Source organism: Balaenoptera acutorostrata, chromosome 15 (assembly GCF_949987535.1).
Source record: "Balaenoptera acutorostrata chromosome 15, mBalAcu1.1, whole genome shotgun sequence".
In the NCBI taxonomy this organism is placed as follows: Eukaryota; Metazoa; Chordata; class Mammalia; order Artiodactyla; family Balaenopteridae; genus Balaenoptera; species Balaenoptera acutorostrata.
In genome coordinates this window covers 36,545,067-36,566,576 of record NC_080078.1, presented here as the reverse complement: position 1 = coordinate 36,566,576, position 21,510 = coordinate 36,545,067, and the positions used below count along the sequence as shown (strand labels likewise).

At 46.1% G+C, this 21,510-nt stretch overlaps 1 protein-coding gene across 2 annotated transcripts in view; it reads right to left on the bottom strand.

The window, feature by feature from the left end:
- Window positions 1-16,517, bottom strand: part of CREBBP (CREB binding protein) — a 130,584-nt gene extending 114,067 nt beyond the window's left edge. For both annotated transcript variants that reach the window (XM_007181543.2, XM_007181546.2), the window contains exon 1: window positions 16,243-16,517. In XM_007181543.2, coding sequence (XP_007181605.2) covers window positions 16,243-16,327 — 85 coding nt within the window. In that variant the 5' untranslated portion in view covers window positions 16,328-16,517. The remainder of the gene's footprint in view (window positions 1-16,242) is intronic.
- Window positions 16,518-21,510: the final 4,993 nt, after the last annotated feature.

Genomic DNA, 21,510 nt, shown 5'->3' with positions numbered 1-21,510 from the left:
GAACGATACACACACATCAAGGACTGGCACCCTATGCCTGGTACAGGGTTCGTGCCAACAATCATCTTTTCTGTAAGGTAAAGCCCTAATAATCTGACGATTCTACTACAATTAAAGCTTACTTTGCTTTGAAAATTCTTGGAGATTATGCAAATAAATAATGGAACAACTCTCCAACAATGGAGAATTAAATTTTTTTTAAAGGAAAAGGCACTGTTTTATTGGCATTTATGCCATTACAAATAAACTTTATCTAGGCATTTAATCAAGTTCCTAAAAGACATGTATTATTTTTTTTACAACAATTATTAGGAAATAATTAAAAGCAAATTCTTTCTAAAACCTTCTGTGATTAAGGCTTCTTTTATGCAGATACATAAATTAGTATAGAATGGGGTTTTACTTTATTCTAAACAGTGATTTTACATTGAACAAAAAAATATGTCCTTCCTCAAGATCACTATCTGCTTAAGAGTCAAAGTGGGGTTGGCTGGGCAACCCACCTCCTCCCAGGCCTTCCTCAGTGGGAGCAAGTCCTGGCTCTCAGGCCTTCGTTCTGTGCACAGCCGACTAGGCTCACTTGAAACTTGAATAAAAGGATTATAAGACAGCCCTGAGTGGAAGTTCTCTGTCACACTGGATCCTAAATCAGGAGAGTCCTGGAATTGCAGCCAGCCTCCTATCCTCATGTGACTCACTTAGAGGTTCCCGGGCGATGCCATTCTCAGAGAGCTAGGACAATTTAAAGTTTCCTGAGTGTGGTTTGTGTGCTGCCTCCCTCAGCCCTGAAGGGAGGAGAAAAGCCTCCCTGGGACAAAAGTAGGAAAGAAGGTACTGTCACAGCAGCAACCACCACTAAACCAACCATAAACCACCCAGCAGCCCCGAAACACAACCAGGTGGTTTGGAGTAGAAAGGGGCTCACTGTTCTCCACCATCACGGCTGAGAAGGGCACTGGGACCCAGGAGGCACTGCCTAGCCACCCTGCAACCCAACTAAAAGTCCTAGAGGAGGAGGAATGTGGGGGCTGAGCTAGGATTCAACCTCTGCACCCTAACCCCAGGTGCTGGGCCACCTCAGACTACCTGGCCACAGTGTAAGTACAGGCAAGCAGACAGCCAGAGACCAGGTCCCCTGGCCCAAATGCTGGGAGCTGTAGCTGGCAGGCAGCAACACCAAGTCAGGAAGAAGGGGAAAGACCTTCTTCTGGACACAGAGGTGTCAGTGTACAACATATGGAAGTGTGTGGGCTATCAGAGAACCCACAACAGAAAATGAATGCATGAAGTCCAGAAAGTACACCAACATCCAGACAATGAAATATTATTCAGCACTAAAAAGAAATGAGTATCAGGCCATGAAAAGACATGGAGGAATCTGAAATACACGTTACTAAGTGAAAGAAGGCAATCTGAAAAGACTAAATACTACATGATTTCAATTATATGACATTCTGGAAAAGGCAAAACTATGGAGGCAGTAAAAATAATCAACAATTGCCAGGAGTCTGCTTTTTTTGGGGGGGGCAGGGAGCTGGGGGAGAAATAGGAGGAATACAGGGGATTTTTAGGGCAGTGAAAATACACTGTGTGATATTACAATGATGGATAAATGCCATTGTACATTTGTCCAAACACAGAGAATGTAACAAACCAAGAGTGAACCCTAAGGTAAACTATGCACTCGGGATAATTACGATGCACCAATGTAGGTTTATCAACCGTATCAAATGTACCACTCTGGTGGGGGATGCTGATAATGGGGAGGCTGTGCATGTGTGGGGGCAAGGAGTACAGATGGGAAATCTCTGTACCTTCCCTTCAGTTTTGCTGTGAACCTGAAAGTGCTCTAAGAAAATTAAGTCTTAAAGGGAAAAAAAAAAAGTATGCCATTAGATCACAGATAAATCACAAGCAACTGAGAGGTACAAAATGATAGAGAATCACAAGCGGAAGAATAACTTGAGTATTTATCAACTATATTAATAACTAACATACAAAATATCCAGTGATGTCTATGCTGGGTTTAAGTGTGCTGCTTTTGAAGCTTTAAGGATCCACCAACACACAAGCTCTTGGAGGACAGTTTGATGATATGATCAAAATTACAAATGCATATTCCTTTTAATCATTAATTCCATTTTTAGGAATCCGTTCTATAGATATACACATAACTGTGCAGAGCTATTCATTAAAGCACGGTTTGTGAGGGGTCAAGATTGGAAACAGATTAAATCAATCATGGCACATCTCACATAACAAAACTAGCAACTACAGAAAGAGATAGTAAGAAAGCTCTCCATGTGCTGCTGTGTACAGGTATGTAACCACGTGGACAGTATGCTGCCTCCAGTAAGAAGAAGGCAGGAAGGGGGCAAGGGAGCTAAGAATAGGCTGTCTGCTTGAAGAGATAAACCATGGAGGAGAGCACAGGGAAGGAGGGGGGCTCTCACTCTACAGCTTTGTGTCCTCTGATTTTTGAACCATGTGAGTGAACTTCCTGTTTAAGTAATTAAAGAAACTGATTTTTAAAAGGCAGCCCCTGGGGTGTCCAGGCCCAGGTGATTAGCTTCAGCCCAGGTGATAATACCTGGAATGCTTCCAGATGCTCCTGGCTCCAGCTGGAGTGTTTACGTTTGAGGATGAAATCTGAAATGGGTTCAATACTAGTTTAAAATATTTTTAGTATTCAAATGAGCTTAAAAGGCAGGAAAATAAAAAGCACTTTAAAGAAGGATTTTTCAAAAATACTATTTTTTTTCCTAAAGAAATGTGACAATCTACATATCATATTTTGTACCCAACGCAGTAGTAAGGTACATGTTGCTCGTGTCAGGAAAGCTGACATTATTTCAATGTACTTGGAGAAACATTAGTTGGCTGTCAGGTCTTGTAGCTTCCAGCACATCAATGAAGAAACCTCTAATAAAAGGATTCTGTTACCCACTACTGGGCATATACCCTGAGAAAACCATAATTCAAAAAGAGACATGTACCGCAATGTTCACTGCAGCACTATTTACAATAGCTAGGACATGGAACCCACCTAAATGTCCATCAACAGATGAATGGCTAAAGAAGATGTGGCACATATATAAAATGGAATATTACTCAGCCATAAAAAGAAATGAAATTGAGTTATTTGTAGTGAGGTGGATGGACCTAGAGTCTGTCATACAGAGTGAAGTAAGTCAGAGAGAGAAAAACAAATACCATATGCTAACACATATATATGGAATCTAAAACAAAAATGGTTCTGATGAACCTAGGGGCAGGACAGGAATAAAGATGCAGACGTAGAGAATGGACTTGAGGACACGGGGAGGGGGGAGGGTAAGCTGGGACGAAGTGAGAGAGTAGCACTGACATATATACACTACCAAATGTAAACAGCTAGCTAGTGGGAAGCAACTGCATAGCACAGGGAGATCAGCTCGGTGCTCTGTGACCACCTAGAGGTGCGGGATAGCGAGGATGGGAGGGAGGTGCAAGAGGGAGGAGATATGGTAATATATGTATACATATAGCTGATTCACTTTGTTATACAGCAGAAACTAACACAACATTGTAAAGCAATTATACTCCAATAAAGATGTTTCAAAAAAAAAAAGATTCTGTTAAAAATCAGAGCTTGTGACAAAGGAAGTGATGATTGGACACCACACTAACACACAATCATATTTTCCCATCTTTGGACGACACCTCTAAGTTAATTTACACTTTGTTCAAATCATTCTTGCTAAAGGTCTAAAGGTTTTGCAACAGGAATTACCCAAAACTCCAGTTCTCACAATTTAACAGATTCCTCTAACCACAAATACTAAAGATGTTTTGCTGTGGATCTGATTTACTTTTAAACTAGTTTTTCTTTCTTTTTTTTTAATTTTTAAATTTATTATTTATTTATAAATTTATTTATTTAATTTATTTTTGGCTGCATCGGGTCTTCGTTGCTGCACTCGGGTCTTCTCTAGTTGTGGCGAGCGGGGGACACTCTTCATTGCAGTGCGTGGGCCCCTCACTGCAGTGGCCTCTCTTGTTGCGGAGCACGGGCTCCAGGCGCGCGGGCCTCAGCAGTTGTGGTGCGCAGGCTCAGTAGTTGTGGCACATGCACTCAGCAGTTGTGGCACACAGGCCCAGCTGCTCCACAGCATGTGGGATCCTCCCGGACCAGGGCTCGAACCCATGTCCCCTGCATTGGCAGGCAGACTCTCAACCACTGTGCCGTCAGGGAAGCCCAGTTTTTTGTTTTAAAAATAATATATTTATGTTTTTTTAAAAAGCATTTGGAAGACTATAAAGTGAAAGTGGAGAGCCCCCAGCCCCCCACTCCCAAGGAAAACAATTTTCAGGGATTTCCTTCTGAAAATACCCAATGGACACATTAGTATATATCTTTTTACCTCTAAAAAGGATCTAATTATCATTTCTGATCTCCATCCTGACTTTTTATTTAATGATTCTCAAACTTATCTTCCATCTTAAATACCATCACTCTCCCTCCCCAGATTTACAATGGCAAAGGACTCAGCTACTCCTCTTCTGAAGGACTTCTGAGTCACCTTTAGTGTTCTGCAATATCTAGATTAATTAACTAAATTAATAAAAAGGTCTGGAATTAATATGAATATTCTTAGAAGTCCTACCAAGCAACAGATTGATTTTTACCTTATCTATTGTACTTGGCGTACAAGTAGGTTGTTAAGCTACAGACATTTGTATGTCAACTAATAAGGTGGTTAATAAAAACCACAGGTTTAAAGAATCTTTTCCAGAAGCTGGGAAACCATAAACAGAACTTTGGTGTGAACCATGGTTGCATGATGTGCAACATGATGACAGTAACAAAACCTCTAATACTCTTCAAGATGAAATTACTTTTTAGAACTTCAATTCTTCCTATTTAAAAAGTGTAGCAAAAACACAAAAATCATTCTGTGTTATTTAAGTACAGCACCAAAACATTTTACCATTTAAAAAAAAAAAAGGATTTTTAGAATGAAGCCTGCTCTTCAAATATTAATACTTCTTACAGCTCTGAGATATTTATCAGTCTGAAATGCACCTATAGTGGAACAACATATATAACATGTCACTTTGGGAAGAAGGAGTAAAGAGAGACGGCATGTGCTTACATACACAGCGTATGTCTAGCATGATATACAAGAAACACTAGTTGCCTGTGGGGAGGGGAACTGGTTGACTCCGTAAACAGGAAAGGAAGGCTTTTCACTAAAGTCTTTTGTACTTTTTGGAACCCTATGAACTCATCACCCAGTCAAAAGAATTAAAAAAAAAAAAACTTTTTAAAGAAGAATCACCTGTTGGTACAAAAATTTCCTAATACCTTAAATAAGAACACTACAGCTGACCCTTGAACAAGGGTTTGAACTGCACAGGTCCACTTATACACAGATTTTTTTTTTCAATAGTAAATACCATAGTACTACATGATCTGTGGTTGGTTGAATCTGAGGATGTGGAATTGTGGATACAGAGGAACCGCATAGGGAGGTCCCACGAATATGGAGAAATCGGTATACAGAGGGCAAGTTATATGTGGATTTTTGACTGCAGGGAAGGTTGGCACCCCTATCCCCCACACTGTTCAAGGGTCAACTGTAGTTCTGATTCTTAAGCTCCTTTTTGTGGGGTCTTTTTCCTCCCACAAACAGGGTTTGGGGAGAGAGAAGGCAGTTGTCAACTCTCCCTGCAGGTGTGAACTTATATGGAAAAATATACCTTGGAAAAAGATGATATAGCCTCTGGAGAACAAATCACAGTCACTTCCTCCAATTACCCTGGATGTGATGGGCTTCTAAAATTTTGTATTGTTTTTTAAGCTCTAAAAGGATGGTCTGGACTCCCTGGTCAGACACTGCAGGCTCTCCATGACTTTACCTTGCCTTCAGACACCCAGCCTGACTCCCCCTGCTAGTTTGTTCTGCAATGAGCTCCAGTGCCCTTCCTCTAAGAAGTTTCCCTGACCACCCAGCCTGAAGCATCTGGTTCCTTCCCATCACAACACTGATTTCAGTTCGCAAATAGACAGGCATTGGTGGGACTGCTGGACTGCCTGCCCACACCACTGCACTCTGAGTTCCAAGAACACGGGGCCCCCACTGATATCACCACAGCCTAGGAGTGTCCCACACATAATAAGCACATATAAAGAATTTGAATTATATAAGCGTTTTAATATTTGTTGAATAAAAGAATGGATAAATAGTGGTAGAGTTGAGACTAGAGCTCAGGCCCACCCGACTTCTCAGCACAGAACAACACCAGCAGTGTCCACATCTAAGAGGCAAGACCACGCTGCCTCTAAATGGTAGCCTGTTGAATGTAAAACAAAAACAAAACTGACTTTTTGCAAAAAGTTTACGCGCTCAAAAGTGTGTACCTCCAGACCTCCACACTTGCTGTTTATGCTGTTCCCTATGCCTGGAATAGCACCTCACCCCGACTCCTGTTCATCCTCAGGTCTCAGTCACCTCCCCCAGAAGGCCTTCTAAGACCCTTAAGAAAAGACTCTGTCCTATGCCCCAGTCACGGACCTCCTCTCCAAGGTACTCGGTCACAGCTGACTATAGCTGTCTCCCACGAAGGCAGACCCTGGACCTGCTGTGTCCCCACCACCAGATCTCCAGGACTGCCATCACAGTGTAACAAATACTTTCTACATGACTGAAAAATCCTAAATCTAAACCAATGCGTATTTTTGAAAATGCTTTCCATCTTTACAAGTTGGTCCCTTTAAAGGGACTTTGCCCTTTAGGTCATAAATATCTTAAAGAACACGCTAGACAAATGAGGTAAGTAAATGTACTCAGGGCTGTGCTGTCCAACACAGCAGCCAATAGCCACATGTGGCTGTTAACATTTACATTAATTACAATTAAATAAAATTTAAAATGTAGTTCCTGACTCACATTGGTAACAGTTCAAGTACTCACTAGCCACAAGAGCCTAGAGGATCCAGTACTGGGAGTGTGGGTCTAGAACATGGCCATCATCACAGAAAGTTCAGCTGGACTTAGTATCAGGAGAACACTAGCGTTTCAAACAAAGGAAATGTCCAAACTCACTCTTACCATTGAGAAGGAACCTGTTTTTCCTTAACTTTCAGAGATTGAGAAAGTCACCAGTGTGAGCTAAAACACTGAATTATCTTTCAATATGATTTTCTCAGAGATTTTTAAAAGAGAAGTTCAACTCTGGGCGGGTTGTGCTCTTCAAACAAAAACCAATCCCAAGAGCAGTAAAGGCAAAACCAAAATAACACAAGAATCTATCAATACTTTATGCCTTGTTACTTTCAATAAAAATTACTGATTAAGTAAAATATAAATAAGATTTAATGTTAGGGGCAAAAATTCTTTGTCCACCATGGGGCGATTTTTACAAGCAAAATCCATAAATCACCACATCTAAAATATCTAGGAGACTGGAAAAACAGTAAACTCCAACTGAAGCAACTTCCTATTATAGAATCTGTAGAAAGAGAAAATCCCCACAATACAGGGAGGAGCTGAATCCATTCCTTTCAAGGTCAGTGGTAGCTGAATCAAAGAGGAAATTAAATTTCACTGCTCTTTCTTTCAACCAATTAACCTGACTAAACTGGATAGCAATTCAAAGGCCATTTTCTCCCCTAACTCTGTTCTCTAAAAAAGAAAGACCATTTTTATAGCTTCTCCATGTTCACCTTTTTCACTAAGTCCTAACCTAAATCAAGTCCCTGTTCTGAAACAATACGGGAAAAACAGTTCCGTTTAGACTTCAATTTTCCAATAAAGAACACTTTTTAACTTCAAACACAGACTGAGTAAAGTGTGTCAAACTCCTACCCGTTTTGTGAGATTCCTGAATCTCCGCCTCTAATTCATTCCTTTGCAAGCTGGTACTGAGACTGCACCAGCCCTGGTGCTCTATGTGGAACAGGAAGGGGAAGCATCTTCCTGTGTACTCAGCAAGAAATGTCCATGGATCTGGTTCTGGGTCAGACTCCTCACCTACATCAGCCCTATCCTTACCAGCCCAAGGGTAGGTGACGTCTAGTACTTTGCCACACAATGATACAATAATACTAGCCGCTGCAACCGGCTATATGCCAGGAACCACAGGAGCCCAATATGCAAAGCTAACCAAAGTGAGAAGAAATGGAAAATTCTAGGGGGGAAAAAAATCCCTTTTAGAGATGAGACCCACCCTCCCCAACGAAGTTCTAATGTAAAGTCATTGGCCCAAGGCACAGAGCTGATGAGCTGGAAGCTGAGATCCAGTGTCCACTGAGTGGAGGCCAGGCTCCTTCCTCACTACCTGTATCCCAGTATAAAAAGCTCTGACATTTCCTTCAACTCTGAGTCATGGTTAGAAGGTTCTACTTTTAATCAAGTGACAAACACTCAAAATATTTTAATCCAAAGGAACTGGGTCAAACGCATACAGTCCATAACTGTCAAAGCAAACCCCAATTATTTGATATATTTCTATAGTTCCTGAGTGTTATCATTCAGTTTGTTATCAAATACCAAAACCCACTTTATTCAAATATTGTTCAAGCCTCACTCTACAGGCTATCATAAGAAACAGTAGCTTATTTTTCTTGCTATTTCATTGGTTATTCTAAATACAAAATTAAAACACATATGGATGGTACAGTTTTTATAAGGAAAATTCAAATATTTGGGGGCAGTGCAAAGGGAAGCTTTTGAAATATAAAAATATTTTGCGGGACTTCCCTGGTGGCGCAGTGGTTAAGAATCCACCTGCCAATGCATGGGAGATGGGTTCGAGCCCTGGTCCGGGAAGATCCCAAATGCCGTGGAGCAACTGAACCCAGGCACCACAACTACTGAGCCTGCGAGCCACAACTACTGAAGCCCATGCGCCTAGAGCCCGTGCTCCGCAACAGAAGCTACCACAATGAGAAGCCTGCACACTGCAACAAAGAGCAGCCCCCGCTTACCGCAACTAGAGAAAGCCTGTGCACAGCCACAAGACCCAATGCAGCCAAAAATAAATAAATTAATTAAAATAAATCTAAAAAAAAAAGATTTTGCTTTACAACAGAATTGTATAATCCCGTTAAACAGCTACAACTATTAGGAAACACCTACTATATACACAGGTGTATTAGAAAGACTGGCAAATTAAGAGATCTTCAAACAGCAGCAGACGGGACATCTAGAAATAGGAAAGTCGGGTTTAACCAAGTGAAAATTTCTTCAGCATTAGATTTTACTATTCTTAGTGATGGTTCAACTAAATATTCTTTTGATTAATGGAAATGAAACATGGGGGAAAACGTTACATGGGATGATATCCAAGGTCTTTCTAAGGGTAAGGTTTTAAAAGAAAGGAATTTGACTTCTAGACGTAGAGCTCAAAAATAGCCTTACTTCCCAAAATTAGAACAAGAAAACACCCTGAAGGCAGATTTTTCAAAGTCAGCAACATCCTGCATATTGTCTAAGAACTTGCGGGGGGAAAAAAAAAAAGCCACTTTTGCTTACTTCCATGCCTTTCCTAAAGATACCCTCCCACCCCAATCTGTGATTCACATCTCTTCAAGTCAAAGCTCGAGCTGGGCAACCTTGCACATGGCTCTTTTCCGGCACTACTGTCAGCAAATCACAGCCCCCACAGAAAGGTGAACACGCAAAAGCCCCCAACAGACACTGGTGCAAGCACTGACTTCCTGCATCAATGACTTGCTGCAATGTGACAATCCTGAAAGCTAAGCTCAGACTGAATTGGGAAAGTATGGCATCCCTTCCCCCAATTTATGCAAGAGCTGTGGATGCCACAGCAGACCAGGGGAGCCCATCAGGCATGGGACAGTCTTCTGATGAGGGACGCGCCACTAAGGAAAGGCCTCAGAGTGGGCTCAGGGAACACTGGGCACATGTGCTGGAAACCAGAGGGCATGGCCAGGAGTCTGAGAGCTTCTGAGAGACCATCTGGGACAACCTGAGAGGACTAGGTGCAAGCCATGGGCTGAGATCACACCCATGGAGACGAAACTCTCTGAGTAGCCAGAGTGCTTTTCCCAACACACAGAAGGCACAGAAACCCAGCAGACTTCCCCAACTGCCTGGCTCCTTGCTCTGGCTCAGTGAGAGAAGCCCAGGGGGCACCATAGAACAGGAGCACTAAGGCCCTGCCTCAGGTGCCACCACCACTTGGACACCCAGCCCTGGGCTTATGCACATGGAGCATTCAGTAAACACTGGGTGAATAAATGAAGCCTTCTTCAATTGCCCTTTCTGACTCATGCATTTGGGCACTTGATTGCATCTTATATTCTTTTCTCAAGTTTTGCCTCTATGTCTTATCTTTGTCAACACAGTTCTAAGCTACTTGAAGGCATCACCAGAATCCTTTGTACACTGCTACTGCATAAGGGGTACCTCAGACTGAACTGTAATATACACAGTAAAGAAACAGAATCACATATTTGTTTGCTGCTTGTTTACAGTCCATGAAATACACTTCAAAATTAGTAAGAATTTTCAGAACATACCATACTCCTTAAGTTTTTGCAATTTTAAAATTTCATGGCCATCGTGTTCCTACAAAAAAAATACAATTGAAAATGGAGGCAAAAATCAATAGTATTGATTAAAGAACTCCTGGCTATATACTGAATGTGCTACACTACAAAAAGATCTGCCTGCTTGTGCGCCTGTGTGGACACGCATACATGGCTACTACTGTTTCCAGAACCATCAGCAAACATGGCTACCAGGGTGCACCCACTCTCCCCTGTCAGGACGGTGCTGGCAACAGGCACTGAGCACTCACTCCAGACCAGGCACTTCTCACACAGCATCTCATTCCACCTTCACCCATCACCCTTGGAGATGGGGATGGTCATCCTCTCTTTTTCACAGATGAGGAAACTGAGGATCCTCAGAGCACCAGTCCCACATTACATCAGGGTCACAAACTGCAGCATGAGGGCCAAACCACCTGGCTGCCAGTTTTTTTTTTTTTTTTTAAATATGTACAGAATTGTGGTTTTTTTTATTTATTTTTTTTTATTTTTGGCTGTGTTGGGTCTTCGTTTCTGTGCGAGGGCTTTCTCTAGTTGTGGCAAGCGGGGGCCACTCCTCATCGCGGTGCGCGGGCCTCTCACTATCGCGGCCTCTCTTGTTGCCAAGCACAGGCCCCAGACGCGCAGGCTCAGTAGTTGTGGCTCACGGGCCTAGTTGCTCTGCGGCATGTGGGATCCTCCCAGACCAGGGCTCGAACCTGTGTCCCCTGCATTAGCAGGCAGACTCTCAACCACTGCGCCACCAGGGAAGCCCTGGCTGCCGGTTTTTGTAATGAGAGTTTTGCTAGTTTTACCGGCACACAGCTGCGCACATCTGTGTACATACTGTCCAGAGCTGCTTTCACGTCAAAATGGCAGCACTGAGTTAGCTGCAGCAGAGACCATGTGGCCTGCAAATCTGAAATTATGTCCTCTGACCCATTACAGAAAAAGCTTGATGACCCATGTATTTGGGAATGGTGCAAACTGCAAGCCCCTCTCTCCAAGCCTCACAGCCCATCAGCAAACTAAGGCTGGGAGGGCCCGCAAGAAAGTGCCTTGGCTATGCCCAATTTCTTCTGAGCACAAAACCTCTGTTGAGCAACATCTCTTCACGTGCCCTTGGAATATACTTGAAATGCTGGTTTGAATGAGATAAAGAGGTAGTGTCCTGACTAATGTTACCCCAAGAACTAAAATGGCTTAAAGCAAGCTTTTCTAATCTTCAAAACTCACAATAAGGAACATTTCATCTTAACACGGGAAGGCATACTTTGGCAAAATCATTTTAAACTATTTTGTTTTCAAACACATTAAGTAAAAACACAAAGCTGGCACTTATGTAGCCCCAAATAATCACTTTGTTACACAACTATCAATACAATGGCACAAGTTAGAAGTTGTAAAAATACAGGCTAACAATGTAAGCATCAACTTCCAATAGTAGGATTAAGCCTAAGTCCCTTTACAAGCCATTCTCAATTATGTTTGAGAATTACAGAATCAAATTCAAGCTTTAAACAGCAATGATTCTCAATCTTTTGCTCTACTGTGAAGGCTCCCTTGGTGGGATTCATACTTACCTGCCATCCCCAAGGAACTTCAAATGAGGCCACTGTTCTCACTGCTCTCACAGTTATTCAAAAATCCCTACTTTTTCTACTAAGTAAAAGCTAAGCAAAGTCATGAAAAGCCCTAGAAGTCTCTACAAAAACTCACGTTTCCTAGTTAGCCAGAACTTAGTAAAGAGATGAAATAACCTAACTGGTCCTCAATTACCCACTGCAATAAACAAGAACGTAAGACCAGTATAGGCCTTGGATAACACCCTGCTGCACCAGAATGAGAGGGAGGGGGGAGCTCCTACCCCAGGCCCCTAATAGGAAGAACACTCTCCTGTTCCATAGCTACTGACAAACTTTCCCTACCGGGACTTAATTCACTTGCTGGAGTTATGCTACTGAAACTTGCTAAGTACTGCAGTCTCCCGGGTCCATGACTGAAGTAGATTCCATGTTTATGGATGTAGATTTATAAGATGAATTTATCGATTTACTTTAACGATCTAGGTTTGATTCTGGTTTTTACCCTTTATGTTATTTTGGGCAGATCACCTCTCTTAAGTCTGGTTCCTCACCTGGAATTGGCAGGAACAGTATCTTCCCTTCCTGCCTCACAGTTTGCTGTGAGGACCAAACTGAGGTGATGGGGAGAAAAGCACTCCGATATGTAAACCTAAAAGGTCATCATTTTGCCGTAAAAGGTATTTTGGTTGGTAACAGTATTTACACCAAGTTTCTTTAAATATAGTTTTCTCTTGCACTTAATGGGATTCACAGTATAAAATGTAATCACAACTGCTTAGGGACATTTATACAGCACAGGATGAAACATACCTGTGTTCAACTTTCAGAAGACAGTCCTACAAAACTTTTTTATAGTATATCTGTTGAATGCAAATTTGGCTTCAAAAAAGCTGACCAAAAAAAGTCTACTGCTTGCCTAGATATTTATTTGTTCCACACTGTTAAATCATGAATCCCTGCTGCTGAAAGACACTAATATGCTGGTTTAATTTGGACATATTAAATAAAAAAGTTTCCAAAACACACAACTAAATATACACTGGTAACACAAAGTCCTACTTCTCATAAAGGGTGCCAAGTAAAGGAAGATGACATTTGTAAAAAAGCGTTTACGCCTTCAATGTAAAACAAGAAAATGCTACTTCAACAACATCTGATACCATCAAATTCTGTGCCACTCCATAAGAAAGGTTGGGGTTGGGTGAAAAGTACTGCTTTTCCTTCTTCCTCTTGTTACCTTCCTTTGGGGTACATTCCCTATTTCTGCATCAGCTCTGCACGCTCTCCTCAGAAACCTTCCCTGACCTCCCCAGCCTGCACTGATCTCTCCCATCTGTCTCTGGTGGCAATGACATTTATCAGAGATGCCGCCTTACCTCACTGGAGTGCACGCACATACACACTCCCCCTGCAGGCAGCATCCTGGCTGGTAACTGCCTTATCTTACTGGAGTGTAGGCACATACAAGCGCCCTGCAGGCAGCATCCTGGTTGGTAAGCGCCCTAGCATCAGGTATACTATTCTGCACCCCCCCCCCCCCCCGCACAACCGCCCCGGGGACTCAGCTGACACTGATGGCTCCCCAGGCCAGTCCCCAGAGACATGCACTGCATCGTGACAGTCCAAGTCACTCTTGTTTCTCAGGCCACCAAGCCCTCCTCCTTCTCCTCCTAACCCTTCAGCTCTTCCCATGCAGAGCTCCCCTCCCTCAAATTTTATCACATGAGCATGGAACATACCTTGCTCTGCCTGGCCCAGTTTTATCCTAGAAGCCACAAACACACATCCCCTCATTAAAATGACGCTGTCTCTCTCAAGAATGTTATTCCCAGGTCTCTCCCCACTTTTCCATCTAACCAAATGCTTTCACTCCTTTGACTGGTGTAATGTAATTGCTTTAGTCCTTTATTGGCTTTAATATACATCCTTAAGATCTCTGTTTTAGACTAGTAGTTATAGGAGACAAGGTTTTACCTTTTTTAATACGCTCGATGATGACCCCTTCTGTGGCCCATCATGCTAACAGACCCTCTCACAATAATGTGATGGTGATGATGTGCAACGAAGGACCCAACATAAATATGATGGTGAACTTATTCTTTGGATTATTTAAACAGAACTGTTAAAAACTGATTTTTTTGTTCCACATTTATAAAAGCGCCCCAATGTCTTACAAGGATCAAAATTGGAAAAGAAGGGGAAAAAAGTGGTCAAAAGTAGAAAATCCTTTCTGATAAACTCTGTTGTGATTAGCAGCACATTAAGTAAATATGTGACCATCCAATAACAGAACTACCCAAAAGCCAATCCTTTGGGCACCATCTTGGAAACAGCTGAAAGTATATAGTGGGACAAGCCTTTTTGTTAAGTGTCATGTTACTAATTTGTCCTTCTTTATAAAACAAAATCTACAATAACATCATTCAACAACAGAAAAGCTGCAAAGCCATTCAAAAGTTACCAGTTTCAAAGGACAAGCTTCAAGGCTGAACTTGTCTGGTACGATCTACGTTTCATATGATTAAAGATTTTTCACTCAAACATGCCAAGATTAATGAAGCAAAGGAGATCTATTCTGCAGTAAAATCATAGTTTTTTTCAGGCAGTAAAATCAGAGCATTTAAATCTTGGTTGTTCCCACATTCCTCACTTCAGATAAGCCAATTTTACAAAATTAACATCAAACTCAACTCCTTATCAGTTTTTAGAAAGAGTACTATTAGTGACTTATATATCGTGAGACTTACTGATTCCTCCCCACTGTTTAACAAATTTATTTCAACCAGACAAGAATCTTATGACTGATTTGTTTTAAAAAAAAACTGTTTCTCTCACTTCTATTTTAACTAACAGTCTAGGAATTGTATTAAAACTGAAGCCATAAAATTCAAGTTTTGTTTCAACAGTAGAAATAGATTTTTAGACCACCAGTATAAAAACACTAGTGGCCAGTCCCAGAAATATATGCACAAGCTGAACAGCTGTGTCTACTGCAAATCTGAAGGCATTGCTGCAGCAATACAATTCAATTTGGACCCATTCATTATAAACTGATTTTCAGATGCTGCTACTTCAAGACCGTAGTGGAGAAACACAAGCTGCGCTGGGAATCAAATCATTCACAGCAGCGCACAAGTTTTTATTTTACTGCAAAGGAGAGCTCTGAAAGAGGAAATACAACTAGTTGATAATGCTACAGTGAACCAGCCCAGAAGAAGCCAGCACTATTAAATGAACAAAAAACTAAAATACTTCTCTCAGGTAACTGATATGATTACCTAAGAAAGTTTCCAGGGAAGCTGCTTAAAAGAATGATTTATTCAGTACCCTGCTAAAAAATTTTTTGGGAAAAAACGTAATTCCTACATTCCTGAACATAATTTTTTAATATATATCTACACTGTAAAAACAACACAAGCGCCCTTGGAGACTGCAGCCCAGATGAATCTGCTATTTAACTTTCTTCCGAAGTCATACACGTGAAATTAAACACTCCACAGCAACTTTCATGACAAATTGCTAACGAAGTTTGGGGTTGTGAAAAATGGAATGACTTAGGTGACCAGCAACAACAGTTTTCAAAATAACTACTAAGCATTTTCCCAAGGAACACATTCCAAGTAACTTCTAAGTCGTAGGTTGGCTGCTGCTAGGAGTGTCTTCTGGTCGCAGCCTTGTGAATGTGTTACCAATTCAGAAAACATTTCGGGTCCCCTTTCGGCTGCACTATTTCCTTTTCTCACTAGCAAACCTACCCTCCGCTGACATCCCTCCAGACAGCCACACGTGTGTCGACACACAGCGGCAGAGGGAGGCGTACGGAATCACCACGCAGAACAGACACGCTCCACTTTACTTTTTCTCCCTGGAAGTACCACTCGGTCTCCACGCGAGGAGGGTTCACCAACTCCGGGCGATCCGAGCGCACCCGGGCATGTGTCGCCCCACTCGGACCCCATGACAGTCTTCCGACAAACTTCCCCCTCTGCGGCGCGGGTCCTGGGGAAGGGGCTGCGCGGTCCTCCGTTGAGTTCGGGTCCCCCAGGAGCACTCACCTCCGGGTGGGGCTTACAGCGACCCCCGGGGCCCCTACCCCCGGCCCGGCCCCCTCCTCACCTGTGCTGTCATTCGCCGAGAAGCCGGGCGAGCTGAGTTTGGCTCGTTTGGGGTTGGGCGGTCCGTCCAGCAAGTTTTCGGCCATTTTCACCTGCTCGCGAAAACAGCCCCGAGCGCGGTCCGCGGGGTCGGAGAGGGCTCCGGGGCGGGGGTCGGCGCCAGCCCCGACCGGCTGCGAGGGGGAGAGGAGCGAGCCGCGAGCCGCGAGCCGCGAGCCGCGAGCGAGCGCCGAGGGAGAGGGAGGGCGCAGGGCCGGGTGGGGGAGGCGGCGGCCAAATCTCAGCCACAGCAACAGCGCCCCGCAGCGCTCACCGCCCGCCCCCGGCCGCCGCCGCCGCCGCCGCCGCCGCCGCCGGCCGCGGCCCCCTCATCCCCTGCCCGCCTCCCGAGCGCGACACTCCGCGGCGGGGGCGCCCCGGCGGCCCGGCGGTGCCCCCGGGCCCGGCTGGCAGCGACGGTGCCCGGCCGGGCGGCTCAGGCAGTCCCCGGGAACATGGTGCCGCCGCCGCGCCTCCGCCTCGCTCCCCCCCCCGCGCCCCACTTAATTAATTCGCTCGCGGCCCGACGACCGGGGGGATCCGGGCTCCGCTCCCCGCCCGCGGCCCGCCGCCGCCGCCGCCGCGAGGAAAAACAATGCGCGAAGCGGGGCCGCCGCCGCCACCGCCGCCGCGGCCCCCCCACCCCCCGTTCCGCCGCCGCCGCCGCCGCCGCCGCTGCCGCCGCCGCCGCCGCCGCCGCCGCGGCTCCGGGAGGCCGAGCCGAGAGGCGAGCGGGGCCGCCGGAGCGGGCACCGAGGGCCGGGCGGAGCGGGCCGGCCGGGCGGAGCGGGGTGCGCGGGCGGTTGTGGGGCCCGGGACCGGCGGGGCCGAGTAGATCGCGCTCGAAGCCCCGGTCGGGTCCGCGACAAGATGGCGGCTGTTGATTCCTCAATTAAAAAAAAAAGAAAGTTTTTTTTCTTCTCTTTCCAGAGCCTGAACGGGGAGGGGGAGGGGGCGGGGCACGCCGGTGCGTCACCCCCCCGCGGCGTCACCACGCACGGCCCCCGCCCCGCCCCCTCCACCTGCGCCGGCCGCAGCGGAAAGAGCCGAGCGCGCTCGGACGGAAAGGGCCGAAGATGCGGCCGCCGTGCGTTGTGCCGCCGGGCGGCGGGGCCGCTGGGCTGCCCGGCGGGGGCCGGGCCTGCGGGACGCCGGGCGTCGGGCACCGCCGCCACTTTTGTTCTGACGGCGACTGGGCGGCGAGGGTTCTGGCTACGGCCTGGTCGCGAGCCGGGCTCCCAGGCGCGGAGTCGGCGCCAGCCGGGCCCGCCTGTCCCGCAGGGCGACTCTGCCAGGTCCCGGCTCCTCATGCCCCTGCCCCGCGACCCTCCTCCGCGACCAGGCCTGGCCACTTCCCCTCACCGGATGCCAGCGATGTGTCGTGGCCTCTGCAGGTTACATACTGCTCTCGGGTCCGCCTGCGAGCGGGTGCAGATGGGGAAACTGAGGCAGGAAGTGGCAGGGCCGGAATTCGAACTCCCCCACGTGAAGTGAGGGGGGCGCAAGACTCCTGAGCCCGTTCCCCAGCCCGATGAGATGGGGGCCCCAGGTCCGACACCCTCACCTGCATCGGGAGTTGGTGAGCGCTGCCTCCCAGCCGGACGCGCTCAGCCTGCGCCCGGCCCAGAAGGTCCCATTACATTAGGGCTTAGGGCCTCGACGACCGGGGCGCGACCCCACCCCCACCCCAGGACAACCATCTGGACCCCACAGGTGTTCCAGACAGGTGTGGGGTCCCAGGGAGACCGGCCCGCGTGGCCACTCCCCGCAGGACAGTTCCACAAAATCTAAGGTGTTCACACATCTCAGCTCCTTATCTGCTTCTCACAACTTGCCAGCGCTTCATCCGAAGTCCTTATCCGAAAGGTATCACCAGCAACCTGTTTCCTAAGCTAGAACCCTGTGCGTCAGCGCCGACTCCTCCCTCTCTCCCACCCACGAAGCAACCTGCCTTCCCAGGTCCTTTACCTGGACAAACCGCTCTTCCTCCCCATCCCACTGCCCCAGAGGCATCTCGCATCTCCCGAGTGGCTACGATGGCAGCTTCCCACTTCAGTGTCCCTTGCAAACCGTATTTCTCCCCACGCAGCATCAGAGTTAACTTCTTGGAAAAACAGAGAAAGAACTCTGCTTGAAACAAATAGCTCCTACACATAGAAAAAAAAAAAAAAAGCCCATATATATATATATATATATGTATATATATGGTCTGGGGAAAAAAAAGAACATATGTATAGTTGTTTTAAACATACATATGCAAAAAAGTGATTGTCTGCAAGTGTCAAGACTGAGTGATCTTTCTACTTTTTTCTCTTTATATTGTTCAAAATCTTGACTGCCCCCCCATCCCTCCCTTCCACTTTCCATTCTTCACTCCACCCTCACTCCCCGACACCCACGCAGCCACTAGGAAGTTCTTACCATTCCGACCTTTTTACATTTTTGCAAATGCTGTTCCCTGTGCTGAGAATACATATAACTGGCAAACTCTAACTAATCCCAAGACCCAGTTCAAATATCACCTATTCCAGGAAGCCACCCCAGCTCAGTTTTGGGCTCCCACAGCACTTGTGGGCATACTTCTGTGAAGGCATACCACACACTTTCATTTTTCATCCTTCATGTTTTTATTTATCCATCAAATATCCCCTGAGAATCTCCTGAGGGCACTGCCACTGTGCTAATCTCTTGGGCAAAGAATAAAGAAAGAAATCTCTATATATTTGACGAGGCCAAAGAGCAAGGCCTGGAAATCAGAAACAGAAACATTCAGGAAGTCAATTTGCACAAGAAGGCAGAAGGTGTTTAGAGTCACAGAGTAACACAAGACCAGCGGCATCCTACATCTGAAGGTGCCTTGTGTGTCCCTCTCACCCCAAGTCTGTGGGCCCCTTGAGGGCAAGAGCCAGGTCTTAGTCATAGTACAGTGCCCTGCAAGAGGTAGGTTTGTAAAATTTGATGAATGAATGAACACTGTCAGGTTCCCCTGAGTCCCAGAGGCCTCCAGGACACCGAGAAGGATGGGCTCCAGCCTGAGGCAGCTTCAGGCCACTCACCCACAGAGGGGACAGCGTGTCAGGTCACTGAGAGGCCACAGCCAGGACCTGCTTGGATCAGTAGGGATACCACCTGGCCTTCAGAGTCCCTGGGTAAATGGTTTACACAACAGTGGGCCCATGAGCTCATGCCATCCCCTCACCCCCAGAGGGGGAAATTGAGGGCACCCGTCCCTGTGACCCAGAGGTAAGTGACCTGGATGTGTCAGGGCTGGGGCTGAAACACAGGTCTTCAAACCTTCAAACCCCATGTTCTTCCTACCTCACCACGCTCAACTCTGAAACATACCTGCTCTACAGACCTTTTTCTATCTCATTTGTATCCTTTTGTTCCATTCCTCTGGTATTTCTTGATATCTGCTTTTTCTTTCCTTTCTATGTCTTCTCTCCTTATCTGACTCCCATCAAAGAACACTGCACTCAGACATCGACAGCGGAATAGCAAGGAAGGAAGTATGGTTCCTGCCTGCCCACCCTTAGCTTGGGATCAAGGTCGACACAGACAAAAGGGACCCAGCACTATTGAGTGCCTTCTGTATGCCAGGCCACTCTGCCACATGCTCCACTTGGATCAGGACTTCCCACAATCCTGGAAGGAAATATCATTGTCCACATTTTATTGAGGAGGAAATAAGGCCCCAAGGAGGGCCAGTCACTCAGCCACTAAGGGGCTCTGCTAGGTTGCAAACATAAGGTTGCCTCCTGCTCTCTCCATTCTCAGAGGCCGTGTCACCAAGGAATCCCCATTTACAGAATGCTTCGGGCCCGGGAGAGGAGGAGTAGGTAGAAATAAATCAGGAGAGATTTCCTGAGAAAAGTCCATTTGAATCCATCAACTGATGGATGGATAAATGCAATGTGTTATAGCCACACAATGGAATATTATTCAGCCAGACAAGGAATAAAGCACTGACACAGCTACAACATGGATGAACCTCGAAAATACGATGTTTAGTGAAAGAAGACAGTCACCAAAGACCATATATCGTATGATTCCACTTATATGAAATGTCCAGAATAGGCAAATCCATGGAGACAGAAAGTAGATTAGTGGTTTCGGGGGGCTGGGGAGAGGGGGAGACAGTGGATGGTCGCCAAAGGTTATGAGGTTTCTGTTTGGGGAGATGAAAATGTTCCAAAATTAATGGTGATGATGATTCACAACTCTGAACTGAAAACCATTGAAATCTACACTTTCGGTGAATTGTATGGTACGGGAACTCTCTCTCAATCAAACTGGTTCTTAACATGTCGGTTTGGGAAGAAGGAAGAGAGACAAGGAAAGACAGAGGGAGGCTGGTGCTCCCAGCAGAAGGACACAAGTCAGGACCAGTTGGGAGAGTGAAGAAGGGGTCTGCGTGGTGGCACCAAGTGAAAGCTTCCGGGGGGCGGGGCGGGGTTGGATTTGATGTGATTGGGATTTCCCAGTTGGGGGCTGAGGGATGAACCCAGCAGAAAGAAAACAGAGACCCAGATTCACAGACCGAACTGGAGAGAGAGGACATTGACGGGGGAGAATTGAGGAATGTGCAGCTCAGGCTCCTGCCTCGGACCCCAGTGGACACTCATGCTCAGTGGGCCCCAAACAGAGGCCGCAACCTTGTCTCCACTCCAGCTCTGCGTCACGTGCTCCCCTTCCTGGGAATGGCTCCCAACTCTCTTCTGGGGGCCTCAGGGTAACTTCCCACTGTCCCCTTTCCTGAACCTTTAATCTCCCCCCTACCCCAAGGGCTTCTTTTTGTTTGTTTTGTTTTTGTTTTTTAATTAATTTATTTATTTATTTATTTATTTTTGGCTGCGTTGGGTCTTTGTTACTGCGCACATGCTTTCTCTAGTTGTGGCGAGTGGGGGCTACTCTTCCTTATGGTGCATGGGCTTCTCATTGCGGTGGCTTCTCTTGTTGCAGAGCACGGGCTCTAGGCACGTGGGCTTCAGTAGTTGTGGCAGTCGGGCTCAGTAGTTGTGGCACACGGGCTTAGTTGCACCGTGGCATGTGGGATCTTCCCGGACCAGGGATCAAACCTGTGTCCCCTGCATTGGCAGGCAGATTCTTAACCACTGCGCCACCAGTAAAGTCCCCACCCCACACCCTGGGGCTTCTTCTCCTCAATAAACAGGCAGCCTTCACAGTCAACCCTGATCCTGCCCCATCTCCTCCATTCCCAGTCAAGCTG